Source organism: Ixodes scapularis, unplaced genomic scaffold, assembly GCF_016920785.2.
Source record: "Ixodes scapularis isolate PalLabHiFi unplaced genomic scaffold, ASM1692078v2 PGA_scaffold2__306_contigs__length_199485367, whole genome shotgun sequence".
NCBI classification, from domain to species: Eukaryota; Metazoa; Arthropoda; class Arachnida; order Ixodida; family Ixodidae; genus Ixodes; species Ixodes scapularis.
The window spans coordinates 164,766,948-164,779,340 of NW_024609857.1; the positions used below are offsets into that span (position 1 = coordinate 164,766,948).

The window sequence follows — 12,393 nt, forward strand, 5'->3', positions numbered from 1 at the left end:
CGCTACGGAGCAAATGGTCAGAGAGATTCCAGCTTATGGAACACTTCGGCACGCTGTATGTCTCGTGTCCTGTAATCTTACATATTTTAGCTGACGTGCAATAATTGGATATAAATTATGAAGCAAATCGCGAAACAGATCGTAAAACGCTATTTTTCCTGCTGCTCTGTCCGGCTCTGTCGACCTTTCTTTGCCATGCTTCTTTCTAGCGGGAAGACGTAATATCTGAGGCCTTTTTGCCTGGTGCTGTTGTTATAGCTCCGTGGCATACAACATGTGAAGCCACCGATTGGAAGCCATGAGACAACACCTGGCTACAAGTCTTGTGCTAACCCAAAAATTTCTAAACGCCTAGCGTACAATGCGCACCGACGCGGCCGGAAAACTGAGGAGAACTACAGGTACCAGAATGCACCGCGGCAGCGGTGGCGTCGCGCAACTCCTCGTGAGATCGGTCTATTCACCGTGGAGCATAAAAAGGACATTACCTTACCTTTCCTCGGTGTGCTCGTCAGAAGACAAAATAAAAAGCTCCAGTTTTCTGTCTACAGAAAACCGACACATACTGGTTTCCATTCCAATCACCCAGCCTGTCACAAACCATCAGTGGTCAGAACGCTCTTATCCAGGTCAAAAAATATCTGCACATCCGAGGCTGACCGTAAAAATAAGGAACACAGCATCTTCGCCGACCTACAACATAATGGTTATACAAGCAGCTTCGTCCGCCGCATTACCCGTCATCAAGCCCGAGATCGCCGACCGCTGCAACCCCCAGAAGTACACAGGCCCGTCCTACCTCTCGCATCAGCGTTCCCTAGATAAAACGTACAAGCGAGGCGCTGGCACGTGTACTGGCCAAAGAAGGGATCCAGGTGGCCCACAAGCCGATGTCTACGCTTGGAAGACTCACGCCCCGTCCAAAGGATCGCCGGCCTAAGGAAAAAGCACAAAGCGTTATTTAGAAAGTTTCCTGTGCGGAGCGTCCGGTCGCATACATTGGGGAAACAAAGAACTTTCAAGAGAGAATCCGCCAGCATAAGAACGACGTTCGAAAGTTCAACCATGAGCGAAGCGCCGTAGCTGAGCACTGCGACGTAAATGACCACAGGATTAGGTTTGCCATCACCAGCATCCTGGCAGTTGAGACCAATCCCAGAGATAGACCTTTTATTGAATCCTGGCACATACGAACGACGCCAGAAAACATAAATAGATCCCTCGGCACTCTGCCCACCGTCTACGTGAACGGACTTCGCCACCTCACCGGTGAAAAACGATAGACACTGCCGTAGCAGAAGAAGAAAAACAGAATACTGCTCCTCAACGGCCATAGCCGCAGTCAACCCCCGAAGAAGAGACCGAACAGGTTTCGAAACGTAGGGTTCCGCCTTTAAACGCGGATTTGGTTGGTGTATATTTTATTTATTATTATTTATCCAGTTATTCCTTACTTGAGTACGGCATGACTACGTTACACAGCCTCGCGTGCACGCTTACTGTTTTCTAGTTAGTTAGTTGAGGACCCCGCCAGCACCCACGGGATATTCGCGACATAAGCTTCTGAAACGGGGGCTTTTGAAAGCGGGGCGGAAAAGGGCGGGTTGTTTGACATCGGAGGCCTTCGTGCACCACCCGGGGAAGGCTGCTGGAACTCTATAAAATCTTGAATTTGAACCATATTTGCTGCGATTTCTGCAACCTTTATCTACGTAGTGCTGAGGCATGACGACTATGAAGCCAAGCCGCGAGAGCAGCGGAGGGTGTCAAGCCGATCCAGCACTGTCTGATCGACTGATTAGACGAAAGATCTACCCCAAAATGGTGCCTTTCCTTTTAGTTCCCTCTCAAAGTTGGCGCGTGCGCCCAGCGATCACTGACAAACGTAAATTTTTAAACTTTTAAAGTTATGAAAAAAAGAAACTTTCCTTTTCTTCTTCTATTTTTATTATTTATTTTTATTATTTTTCTAGATGACTTTTGTTGTTAATGTGGCCAATAAAAAATGGGAATATTGATGACACTTTTTAAACCTGTGAACAACGGGTGCAGCGATGAACGCACGTTCGTTGGAGGGTGGGTCTTTGTCGTTGAAGAGACGTATCCTGCTCCAAGACGAAGACGCGTTCTTGAAGCAGTGGTCTGTCTTCATGTCGCATGATAGGAAGAAAAAATACCCTTCTCCCCGCTTTGTTAATCTATTGTAACCAACTGAACCGTGGACCTGCTGGAATTTCGACATAGAGTGTATGTTCTTAAAAAAGAAAGCTATTTTCCTAGCGTAGACGAAAACACGGGTAAACAAACAAATACAAAATAAAGAAGGTAGTGCGGAGAATAGCTGATTCCCTTCCTAGAAAGTGCCTTTCACGTGTGAACAAATAGGGGTATGAAGTGAGAAAAAATCAATCATGGAGAACAGCCGTTTACCTTTCCAGAAAAGAATATGTCGCGTACCCATTCATGTCTTGATATGATAGCTACATTCTATAGTTCAGTAACCAAGATTTAGACAGGGGCAGTAATTCTGTTTCTGGTAATTCGAGAGCGGCGTCAAAACTATTTCAAAAGCGATGTTAATTTATGTAGAGAGTATTGTAATACTCCAAAATGCAGTAAAGGGAAATCCGATAAAATGGCGTTAAGCGATTCTATGAAACGGCGTTCGATTGATCGGAGTCAATGAAATGTCCAGTTATTCGATAAAACGGCGTTCGATGATGTGTTCGGTACCGGTCCCAGGGCCTATAAGAGACATTTTTGCTTGGGACCTTGCTCCCGCCTTTGAAATGGAGTTGATCACAACCGAAGTTTTCACACTGAAAGTAAACATCTTCGACTGAAATCTGTCTGGTTTGGGGAACAATTCGAAAAAAAAAGAGAAAACTCAAACCGAAAGTTTAGAAACAAAGAGTTCCCAACGTTGGGAACTCTTCGTTTCTAAACTTTTGGTTTGAGTTTTCTTTTTTTTTTTTTCGAAGTTTTCACATTGTGAGGATTCGCGAGGAAGGTGTTTTAACAAAAAAGGAAAACTTACACCAGCTCGCGTGCGCCCTCACTGTGTTTTCGTTAAACAATGACACGCACACTGACAGCGCCACGTGCAGCATCCCGATATTTAAGTTTCAGAACGTGCGCTGTTGTCAGTAAGCAGTTCTGCTCTCGTACAAGAAATTGGTAGTACGGTGCCCGGGGGAACGCGTCTTTGACTGGTGTGTTTACCGGGTACAAAAAACTGGTCCCTCGATTTCCGCCTGATGACGTCATAGAAGTGTCATGCTCTCGCCGGTCCCGAACCTGGCGGCGTCCCAATAGCTGTGGTGTATGTGGCAGACGCCTGTTCTGTCGCAGCTCGCTCTCCAATGCGGCAGTCCACGGGAGCTAAAGCAGCCGGAAGCTGGGACGCCTGAAACGCCGTGACGACAGCGACACTCGCGTTCGCCTGTGGTTTTCGCCAGCATTTCTACGACCAACCGCCAGGATCGCGACATGCAACAGCATGACACTCCGGCTTCTGTGACGTCATTTGTTGCCACTTTTGGACCACTTTTGATGTATGGGCGGGATAAGACGCTAAACACAACAGTCGGAGACGCGCTCCAGGCATCATAATTGGTAGTAAGAAACATCTAGTAAGGTTTACAGCGCTGATTACTGAAATTCGTGAACTAAAACAGCACTCGAGAACATCGTGGGTCAAAAGACTTCTTTGTTGTTGTTTTATTTGTTCCGACAAAACAGTATCCACACATGCGAATTTTGTGTGAACTGCATTCACTGAGATCTTGTAAAATGCGCGGTGTAACCCTTCGTGTTTCTTGCTTAGTTCTTCTACTCTCATGTTAGAGCAGTCTTATTCGTTACGATGCGACAATAGGATGCTCTGGACTGGCCACGCCCCGCGTTTCAGAAATTGTATGTGACAATAATATTATTGTCATTATTGCTTTCTTCTTAATATTATCACTATTATACTGACATTACAACAGGAAATGTGTTTGTTGGTGCGCAAGTGGGAACAGGACCATTAGTATTCCTGCTCGAGCACGCTACCGGGTCATAAACATCTAAAGGACGTCCTTACGGTCCAGAAGCCAGTCCACGCCATCCCAAAGACTGGGCACAGAAGTGCCCTCCATTTCCTTGAAGAACCTTTCCTCCAGTCGCCGTGACTGTTCTACCGAAAAGTAATTCCGCCAGTCTCCAACAACGCCCTTCCTCACGAACTGTACTCCCCAATCCTTTTTCATCTTTGCCACGCTCGTTCCATCAACTACAGCCGTCATTTTTGCTTCGTCTTTCGCAAGCTCCTTAGCGAGTTGGTCGTCCAAAAAACCAGCGATCTTGAGCACCGATTTCTTTGTGTCAGCATGGATCGACTCGTAGGTTAGAAACAGCACGTTAGGCTCGTCTTTCTTTCCGTACCAAGATAGTAGGTTCTCATAGTAGCAGCCGAAGTCCGTGAGGCCCTCAACGAAAAGCTCAAAATACTCTTCAAAAGTTCCATCTTGGAAACAGTAACCCGGGATTGCCTTCGTGTGATGGTAAAAAGACACGCAGCAGTCTTTAGGGTTCCTGGCCACGTATATGTACTTAGTGGAAGGCGAGAAAGTTGTCAAGTGAAAGGGCAGGTGAGTGTAGATGACTCGCGGTCTCTGGGCCTTGAGAATGCCTTCTAGACCATTCATCTCAAGGAAGCTCCATCCCGGCGTGACACCCCTGCAGACTCGGAAGCACGCCTTGACGAGTTCCAGCACCCAGTGAGTACCGCACTTGGGGAAGGTGACCAGGATGATGTCGCTTTCCTCCGGCTGGTAGCGCAGGCCGCTCCGGTAGACCTCTTCTGAGAAGGATCCCGGCAAGCGGTGACCATCGATGATCTGGGCGGCGGGTCGGTCTCTCTCCCTCATCCTCTAGGACCGAAAGCAGACGGCGTTGAACTATCAGTCTGAAACCCCTGTCGGCGAATACGTTAATGGCCTCAAAAATAAACTCCTGACTTCTGACACCGCCTGCTAGTTGTGCGAGCAGACACGCGAAACACCCCGTCTTTCGTCGTCTGCAATGCCGTAGAACGCGACCATGAAAGCGACATACTAGCGTACTAGCGTTTCATCGTGCACGAGCCACGGCCTGCACTGGTTCGTCGATTCTCTAGGGGAGTTTGTTCCGAACACCTTTAGCGTGCTTGTCTGAGAGGTGTGTTAAGCCCAATTATTGGGGCTTTGTCACCGGATAAAAATGTCAATGCGCTGAGCGAGGTGGTACATAATTATTGGAATTACGAGCCGAACAAAAAAAAAAACAATATGAAAACAACAACAACAAAAAATTATAATCCACACTACTGGACAAGCAACAATTTGATGCCGCTTCTTCGTCCTTCTCATTAAGCTACCAAAATGAGGTGCCTTATTCTATTTTCTTCTTCATTATCCTCTTCACAATCGCGTTCTTTCGGACTCTCGGAAGAAGGTGATTTCCTTGGGACGCACTTTTGACGACTACCTTTCAGTTCTTTGAGAGTAAAACAGGAAACATCAACGATGCGTTGCTAACTTTGTCACGAGGTGTATCTCAGACTGTATTTTGAGCTTCAGTAAAACCTGATGTGTAAATGCCGTGTGTATTTACATTAAGGAGGTGTTCCTCAACAAAGTTCGATACCCTGTAAGATTCTCCCACCCCTCGTCACTCAAGCAACGCCAAGAAACTCGTTCCTTCATGAGGCTTCCACCTTCTTTTTTTTGGAAAGTCGCTGGTTCTTCAGGTTGCAATCGAACGTGTTCCGTTATTTATAGTAAATCACTCATTTAATTTTTTTTTGAAAGTGAGGCAGTAAAGTTAAAAGTTGAGGTGGTAAAGGCTGTTTGTTTTTCTCGAATTCGTTTTTGAGTCTGCCACTGCGTGGAAAAAAATCCAACGCCTGTCTTGTAGGTTATGAATGCCAAGGAGTAATTCCAAGAGGTATTTAGTGTAAGTACGAAACAGGTTGCATAGCCCTTTTCACAATGAACCAGAATCTCCTTTCGCACCTTCATTGTCACCAATTACTGTTCCTCCGCGAGGCACAAATAGTGCGCTGCGCAGGCGCACTAAGCGTAGAGGCAGCATTACTCGTTACGGCTTCTGCATTTCTAGCATGGTTGTTCCGCGGAGCGATATATTTTCGTGGATGGCACGCGGTGGTGTTTATTTGGCTTATTCTTAACATGTACCTGACTGAAATTGCCCCGTTGAATTAGGGTACGTAAAGAAAAAGAACAGGTGAGGGATTGTACAGAGTTGAGGCAAGGTCGCCATATCTAAAAGGCAGACCGAGTAAACTGTATGGGGATTCACAGAGTTCAATTTGCCTTCTTATAACTAGATAACTTCAAAACAGGACATAGTGGTGAGACTGTCACTTCGAGAACCATCATAACACAGAATGTGGTTTGCTAGGTGATTCCGATGGGCAGTCGTCATGAACGAGCGTCATAACGAGCGTCACTGAAAATAACTAAATAACGATTCGTCAAATTGACCGTCCCGAACGAGTGACACGCAGGGACCGTTACGCACGTTAAAGTTTCATATAAAAAAAATGTACGAAGTTTGAGCCCCGGCTGGGCTTTAACCTGGGTCAAGCCCAGCCGGGGCTTGACCCAGCTGCCAAACTAGCTACTAAACTATTAACAAATCTTTTTTTTTCCTGCAAAACATTTCTTTACAATGCATACACAATCATTCACAATATGTATATAATCCGGCACGACAATGGGATAACTTATATAACTAGCATGTACAAGCTACATAAACAGCCAGACACCACCGACAATCATGCCGTTCCTACCTTAACGAGGCTTGTGTTAAAACTCACTACATTTCAATTTAATATTGAATACTTTAGACAATTTAGTGAACCCGAGACGGGCACCAAGATGGCGCGCAGTTATGCCAAGATAATTATGGGAAAACTAAAGGCAGAATATGTTTTAGATGACCCCTAAATCCAGAAATGTAAGCAAGATTTTTAGATGATATTTTGCCATTATGGAGACACCGAGGCGAAGCTGCTGAAATTTAAAAATCATTATATTACTTGTCATCCGAACATTCGTTTTACCCGCACTACTATCAAACCGATATTGACTTCTTGGACGTCCATGTAAAAATAGAAGACTGAAAACTCTTAGCACAGTTGAACCGTGGACCAACCGACCGACAAGAATAGCGACATTACCAAAGCAATCATCCACGTCATTGTAAAAACCGCATATCCTATACCCAAGTCAATTGTTTTAAACTTATTTGCTCGAACTACGAAGATTTTGAAGCTAGACGCAAAAATCTAAAGACCGTATTAGAAATACAAAATTATCCACCAAGTGTAATTGACGATGCAGTTCAGGGCCCGTTTGCTTGAAGCGCTAACCGCGGCTAATGTTAGCCGCAGTAGCTAGGAGAGGGATTTTGAAATCACGTGACTGGCTCGGTAGGGATGCGGGGAAACATGGCGGTGCCCCGGTGAGTGAGCGCCGCTCGCTTTGGAACTAATATGTCGTTGTAGCTGCAATATCGGGCGCGTTAGTCAGCAACGAATGGTGCAGGAGGGTTTCGCTTTGCCTTACCTCACTTAACTTGCAAAGCATGAGCAATGACCTCGCCGCATTTTTTAGATAGTCTTTCGATTCTGGCCATTCGTAAGCCTAAATGAACGCAAAAATTGTCGGCATGGCAACGTCTTTGGAAAGGCAACGTCTTTGGATTGTCGCCATGGCAACGTCCTTGACACAATCGGCCGGGGGTGTGTTCCAAAATTTTCTCGATGTGACTCCGGAGTAAAGTTTTCGTACCGTGGCGTTCCAAAACTTACCCGAGCTTACTCGATGACGTCAGAACTCGCGTTCCAGAAGCGGGTTGTTTACTCCGGAGTAATTACTCACGCTACCCTCCTCGATTGGGGGGTAACGTCGGATCAAATCGAGTAAATACGGCACGTGATCTGCTCGTCGTCTGCTTTCTGCGCCGACAGCCGTGAAAGCTCGCTTGCTCCGTTGGTTTTGGTGGCGGACCTTGGAAATGACTAAGAATATGTGCAGCATGTGTGGTTACTGCGATTCGCCGTTTTCAACGCACAAATTGACTGCATTACATCCAGACCGTGCACCTTCCCCGGGAAGTTATACTTGGTAAACAGGAGCTTCTCCGCATTCTCGTCCTGGGCGTTGGAGGGAATGCTGTATTCTCACGTTCAAGGCTGAAAATGTTTGAACGCAGTAAATGATAAGGTAGTATTTTTGTTTCCTTCCAGAGTGTGGGTAATGAGAGGATAACGCTTGTAAAGCTGTGAAGACTTCGATGATTGTATTGTAATCATATTCGCGTCAAAGCGAACGTCAGTTTCATGTCATTTTTGACAAAGCACCCTCGTGCTGTACCACTACACCGTGTGGAATCAATTTCTGCAAAACATAATCGGTGCAAATTACAATGCGTGGAAAATATGCATTTAGGGCGATCGCGCTAATTAATAAAAACACATTTTTTGATATCTAACTGTAAGGAGTAAGTAATTTTTATCTCATTATACAGCTCAAAAGGAAGGTGAGTTAAAGAAGCTGGTGGATCCACCGAAAAAAAAAGAACGCGTCGTCATTAATATTATTGTCTTTTCGAGTGCTTTCTTTATGATCAAAAGGATCGTCTGCTATTTTCTGCCACCGCTGCTGTGTTTTCTTTTCGGCGTAGCCTAAGACGAAGCCAATCCGCGTAGTGTCCAGGTTATTATCCCGGCCGTTCCAAAATCGAGTCGCGGATCGTTTACTCGCGATGTCACGTGGTATTTACCTCTGACGTAGGAGGCAGGTTACTCGGGTAAAATTTGGAACATAGCCCGGGTATACACCTCTCCAAAAAACACTCGACCCTAGGGGCAACAAACCGTATTCGAGCCCAGTCACTGAGTTTGAGGCTAGACTCTCACCGGCGTCCCTCCTAACCCTAACCGAGTGGTCTATGATTTCAATAGGCGCAGCCTGCGTAGGCGCAGTTTCAAACGCTGCTGGCGGCTAAATTCTCGTCTTTTCCCGCTATATTTTGTGTTTCATGGTACATGTATTTTCCCGAGGACATTCAGATAGCATTGTGCCACATTTAAAAAAAACAAAAAAGCAAAACAAAAAACAAAAACACTGTAATCTCTTTTTGTTGGGTACGCGCGCGACAGAACGAATGCGACTGGAATGTATAGTTCTACTTATTTGTGTTTTTTTCTTACGATAAGTTTTGACGGCACCGCGGGATTCGCCGCATGTGAAACGACAAAGCGCTTTGCTGTCAAAAATAAATTACAACAGAAGAGGGCCGAAAGGCATGCAATTCTCACGTTCACAAATAACGTGTTTACCGATGGACAGGAACATTCGAACAATATATCGTACGTACCACACGATGCAGCGTTATCCGAAAAGAATTTATTAGAGAAAGATCTCAAATAACACAGACACTGTCGACGACAGTCACATCTTGACGATCGGACGGAATCCGAGATGACTTCGTTTTGGGGAGAGCTTCCTTTTTTCACAACCGCACCAAGGCAAAGAAACGAACGCGACTGACTGGTTTCTCACCCCAACGCGGACAACTCTTTTTGAAGATGACTGAGGATTCTACGCGGATTATCTGTAGAGGGGGGAGAACAATGTTCGCAAAATCGCGTCGAGGGTCGTTCGACGTCCTTCACCTGCTTCATTTCCCGCGAATGTCAAGCAGAAAAGCTTGAATGGCAGGCGCTTACCAGCCCTATTTCTCACAATGGAAGATAACAAAAAGGGTGCGCGGCACGTCGAATGCAAAACCGCAAAAACGTAGGTAGAGAACCGCGCTGAGCGGGTCTTCACAGTCCCAGAGGGTGACAAAAAATTTCTAGCTGATAGAGGGCGCTAGAGTCGCACCAGCCGCATCAGCATCAGCAACATGGCGGCGGCCTAGGAGCGTTTTTGGAAAGGTGTATAGATAGCACACAAAAGCAGACAGCGTCCCAATAGACCTTTTTCTCAATTTCCCACGCACCGAGAAGAATGCTGGAAGTGTCATTCTACGGTCTGCGCGCACCGGCCTTCCTCTTATAGAAGATTCGAAGTAAATAATCATAATAAGGCTTTGACGAACGCGCGTGCAAGGCAAAATTTGTTTTAGACTTTTTGCTTTAGAACAATTACTACTGTAGATGCCAGCACGTGCAAGGCGTGTAACTACACTCGTAGCATGCACCTCGGTGCTTGGGAAATTCAGAAAAAGGTCTATTGGGACGCTGTCTGCTTTTGTGTGCTACCAATACACGGCCGATTGAGTCAAGGCAATTCACTTGGCGAGGTCATTGCTCATGCTTTGCGATTCAAGTGAGGTAAGGCAAAGCGAAAGCCTCCTGTAGCATTCGTTGCTGACTAAGGCGCCCAATATTGCAGCTAGGATATATTAGTTTTAAAGCGAACGGCGCTCACTCACCGGGGCATCGCCATGTTTCCCCGCACCCCTACGAGTCAGTCACGTGCGACAAGCAACGCACCCAAAATGCGACAAGCAACGCACGAATTTATGCCTGACGTATAGAATGAATTATTCTAGTGTTAATGGCATCCTAAAAAGGCACTACACCATTATATAAAAAAAGCAATCGTCTTAAACGTGCTTTTCCATGCGCTCCTGGTGTAATACATAAATGATCACACAACCTTAGAGATGCACTTGTAACCTCCCGGCTAAATCAATCGCTCACATATAACGAGTGGACGCCCTGCATAAAATCACAGTGTCCAGTCTGTAAACACATGCAACAAACGATCACGGCTAGCAGCACTCATTCGCAGCTTTCGATGAAAATTAAAGGACATTCGACATGTCACCTGTCGAATGTCATCTATTTACTTGAGCGTAAGGTACGCAATATGCAATATGTGGGACACACTAAACCAGCCTTTAGAAATCTGTTTTCGCTCCCTTTCGACACTTCGCTGCACTGTGACACTCACGCGTGAAAAGATATTCATGTAGCCTAGTGTCGCCAAATTTGGTAAAGCATGGGCATGTTATGGCTCTACTAGGCGCGCTTCGGCGTTCCTTCAAATAGGTTACTTATTATTTTTTTTTGGGGGGGGGGGGGGGGGGTGTACGTGCAGGGCGGCACCCAGCAAAACCGAAATACTTCCCCCCCCCCTCCTTCCCTCTCTAAAACCTCCGGAACGTCTGCTTTTGTACAAATCACGTCCAAGAGACAATCCCTGCAAGCTACGGTGAATTGCAAGACCAAAATAACGTTTATCGACATTAAAACACAGTTTTTGCTGTAACACTGCGCATAGATGAACGTCATGCTCGGTGTCACGGCGCAGTTTATTTTTTGAATACGTCTACATGCTAGTAGAGTCTTGTTAAAATAGATGCTTAAAATTTGTTAGAGTGATACGTCCACAACATGTACCTCGTTTCGAGTGTAACTAACAAGGCAGTGAAGTTAAGAAGAGCCGCGTGAACGCTCGCTGACGTTACTTGGGGGCATAAATGCATTCAAGTGTACAAGAAAACTCACCGTGTAGTCTCAGGAAGGACTTTAGCAAAGCAGCGGCGGTGACCGATATTCGAATGAAACGACCTCTCTACTGGCCTTCCTGCCTTGACCGCACACACAACGTCGCGACGCTCTTTAGTGTTTATACCCTGCTTTAAACGGAAGCAGCGACAAGCGAATAACGAAGCCCGAGCTGTTCAAACAAAACAGGTTTTATCGCTGCAAGTGTGCTTTCGCGCGTGCTAAAATTGCGCGCCCGTGCAAAAAGCGAATCAAGTCTCTCTGTCCGAGGGAAGCGAGGGCGTCGCGGGCGATTAATTTTCCCCTGCTTATCTGCTAAGCGGCATTGCAGCAACGAGCAACGCCGGTATCCGCAACTCCAGAGCAGGCGACGCCTCCCCGCGCCACAGACCGGACTTTTAAAAGCTGGTACACAAACTTGGCGTTTGAGCGTGCTCAAGTGGGTAGCGTTTCCTTCCAAACACTTAACGGTGAACTAAAGAGGGTTTTGAAGAAGATTGCTTTTGTAGGTATACTGCTCAGACTGTGTCGGTTAATAAATACACTTAGTTCTGGTGAACAAAGCTGCCTATTAAACATGTGGCATTAGAAATAGGCGAGGACTCTTTTTCGCTTTGTAGGCAAAGCCCTGGCTTTCCCTCTTTGAGAAAATTGGAGTAATGAGAAAACTTTATTTTATACAGATGGCGAGCGTTGATTTTATAGAACATTTCGGATATGATGTGATTTATATATTGACAATCACGTGAATTTCGATCTAGGAAATGCAACACTGCCATTATCGTTTCGAAAACAGCGAACTCTGTTTTCTCCTCGCTTGC

At 45.9% G+C, this 12,393-nt stretch overlaps 1 protein-coding gene across 1 annotated transcript; it reads right to left on the reverse strand.

Moving 5' to 3' along the window:
• Positions 1-3,727: 3,727 nt before the first annotated feature.
• Positions 3,728-11,659, reverse strand: LOC120846321 (sulfotransferase ssu-1-like). Its single transcript, XM_040218053.1, has 2 exons — positions 11,573-11,659; positions 3,728-4,913 (listed from the first exon to the last, which is right to left on the reverse strand). The coding sequence occupies exon 2, from the start codon at positions 4,908-4,910 to the stop codon at positions 4,068-4,070; it is 843 nt and encodes a 280-aa protein (XP_040073987.1). The 5' UTR covers positions 4,911-4,913; positions 11,573-11,659; the 3' UTR covers positions 3,728-4,067.
• Between the last annotated feature and the right edge of the window lie 734 nt (positions 11,660-12,393).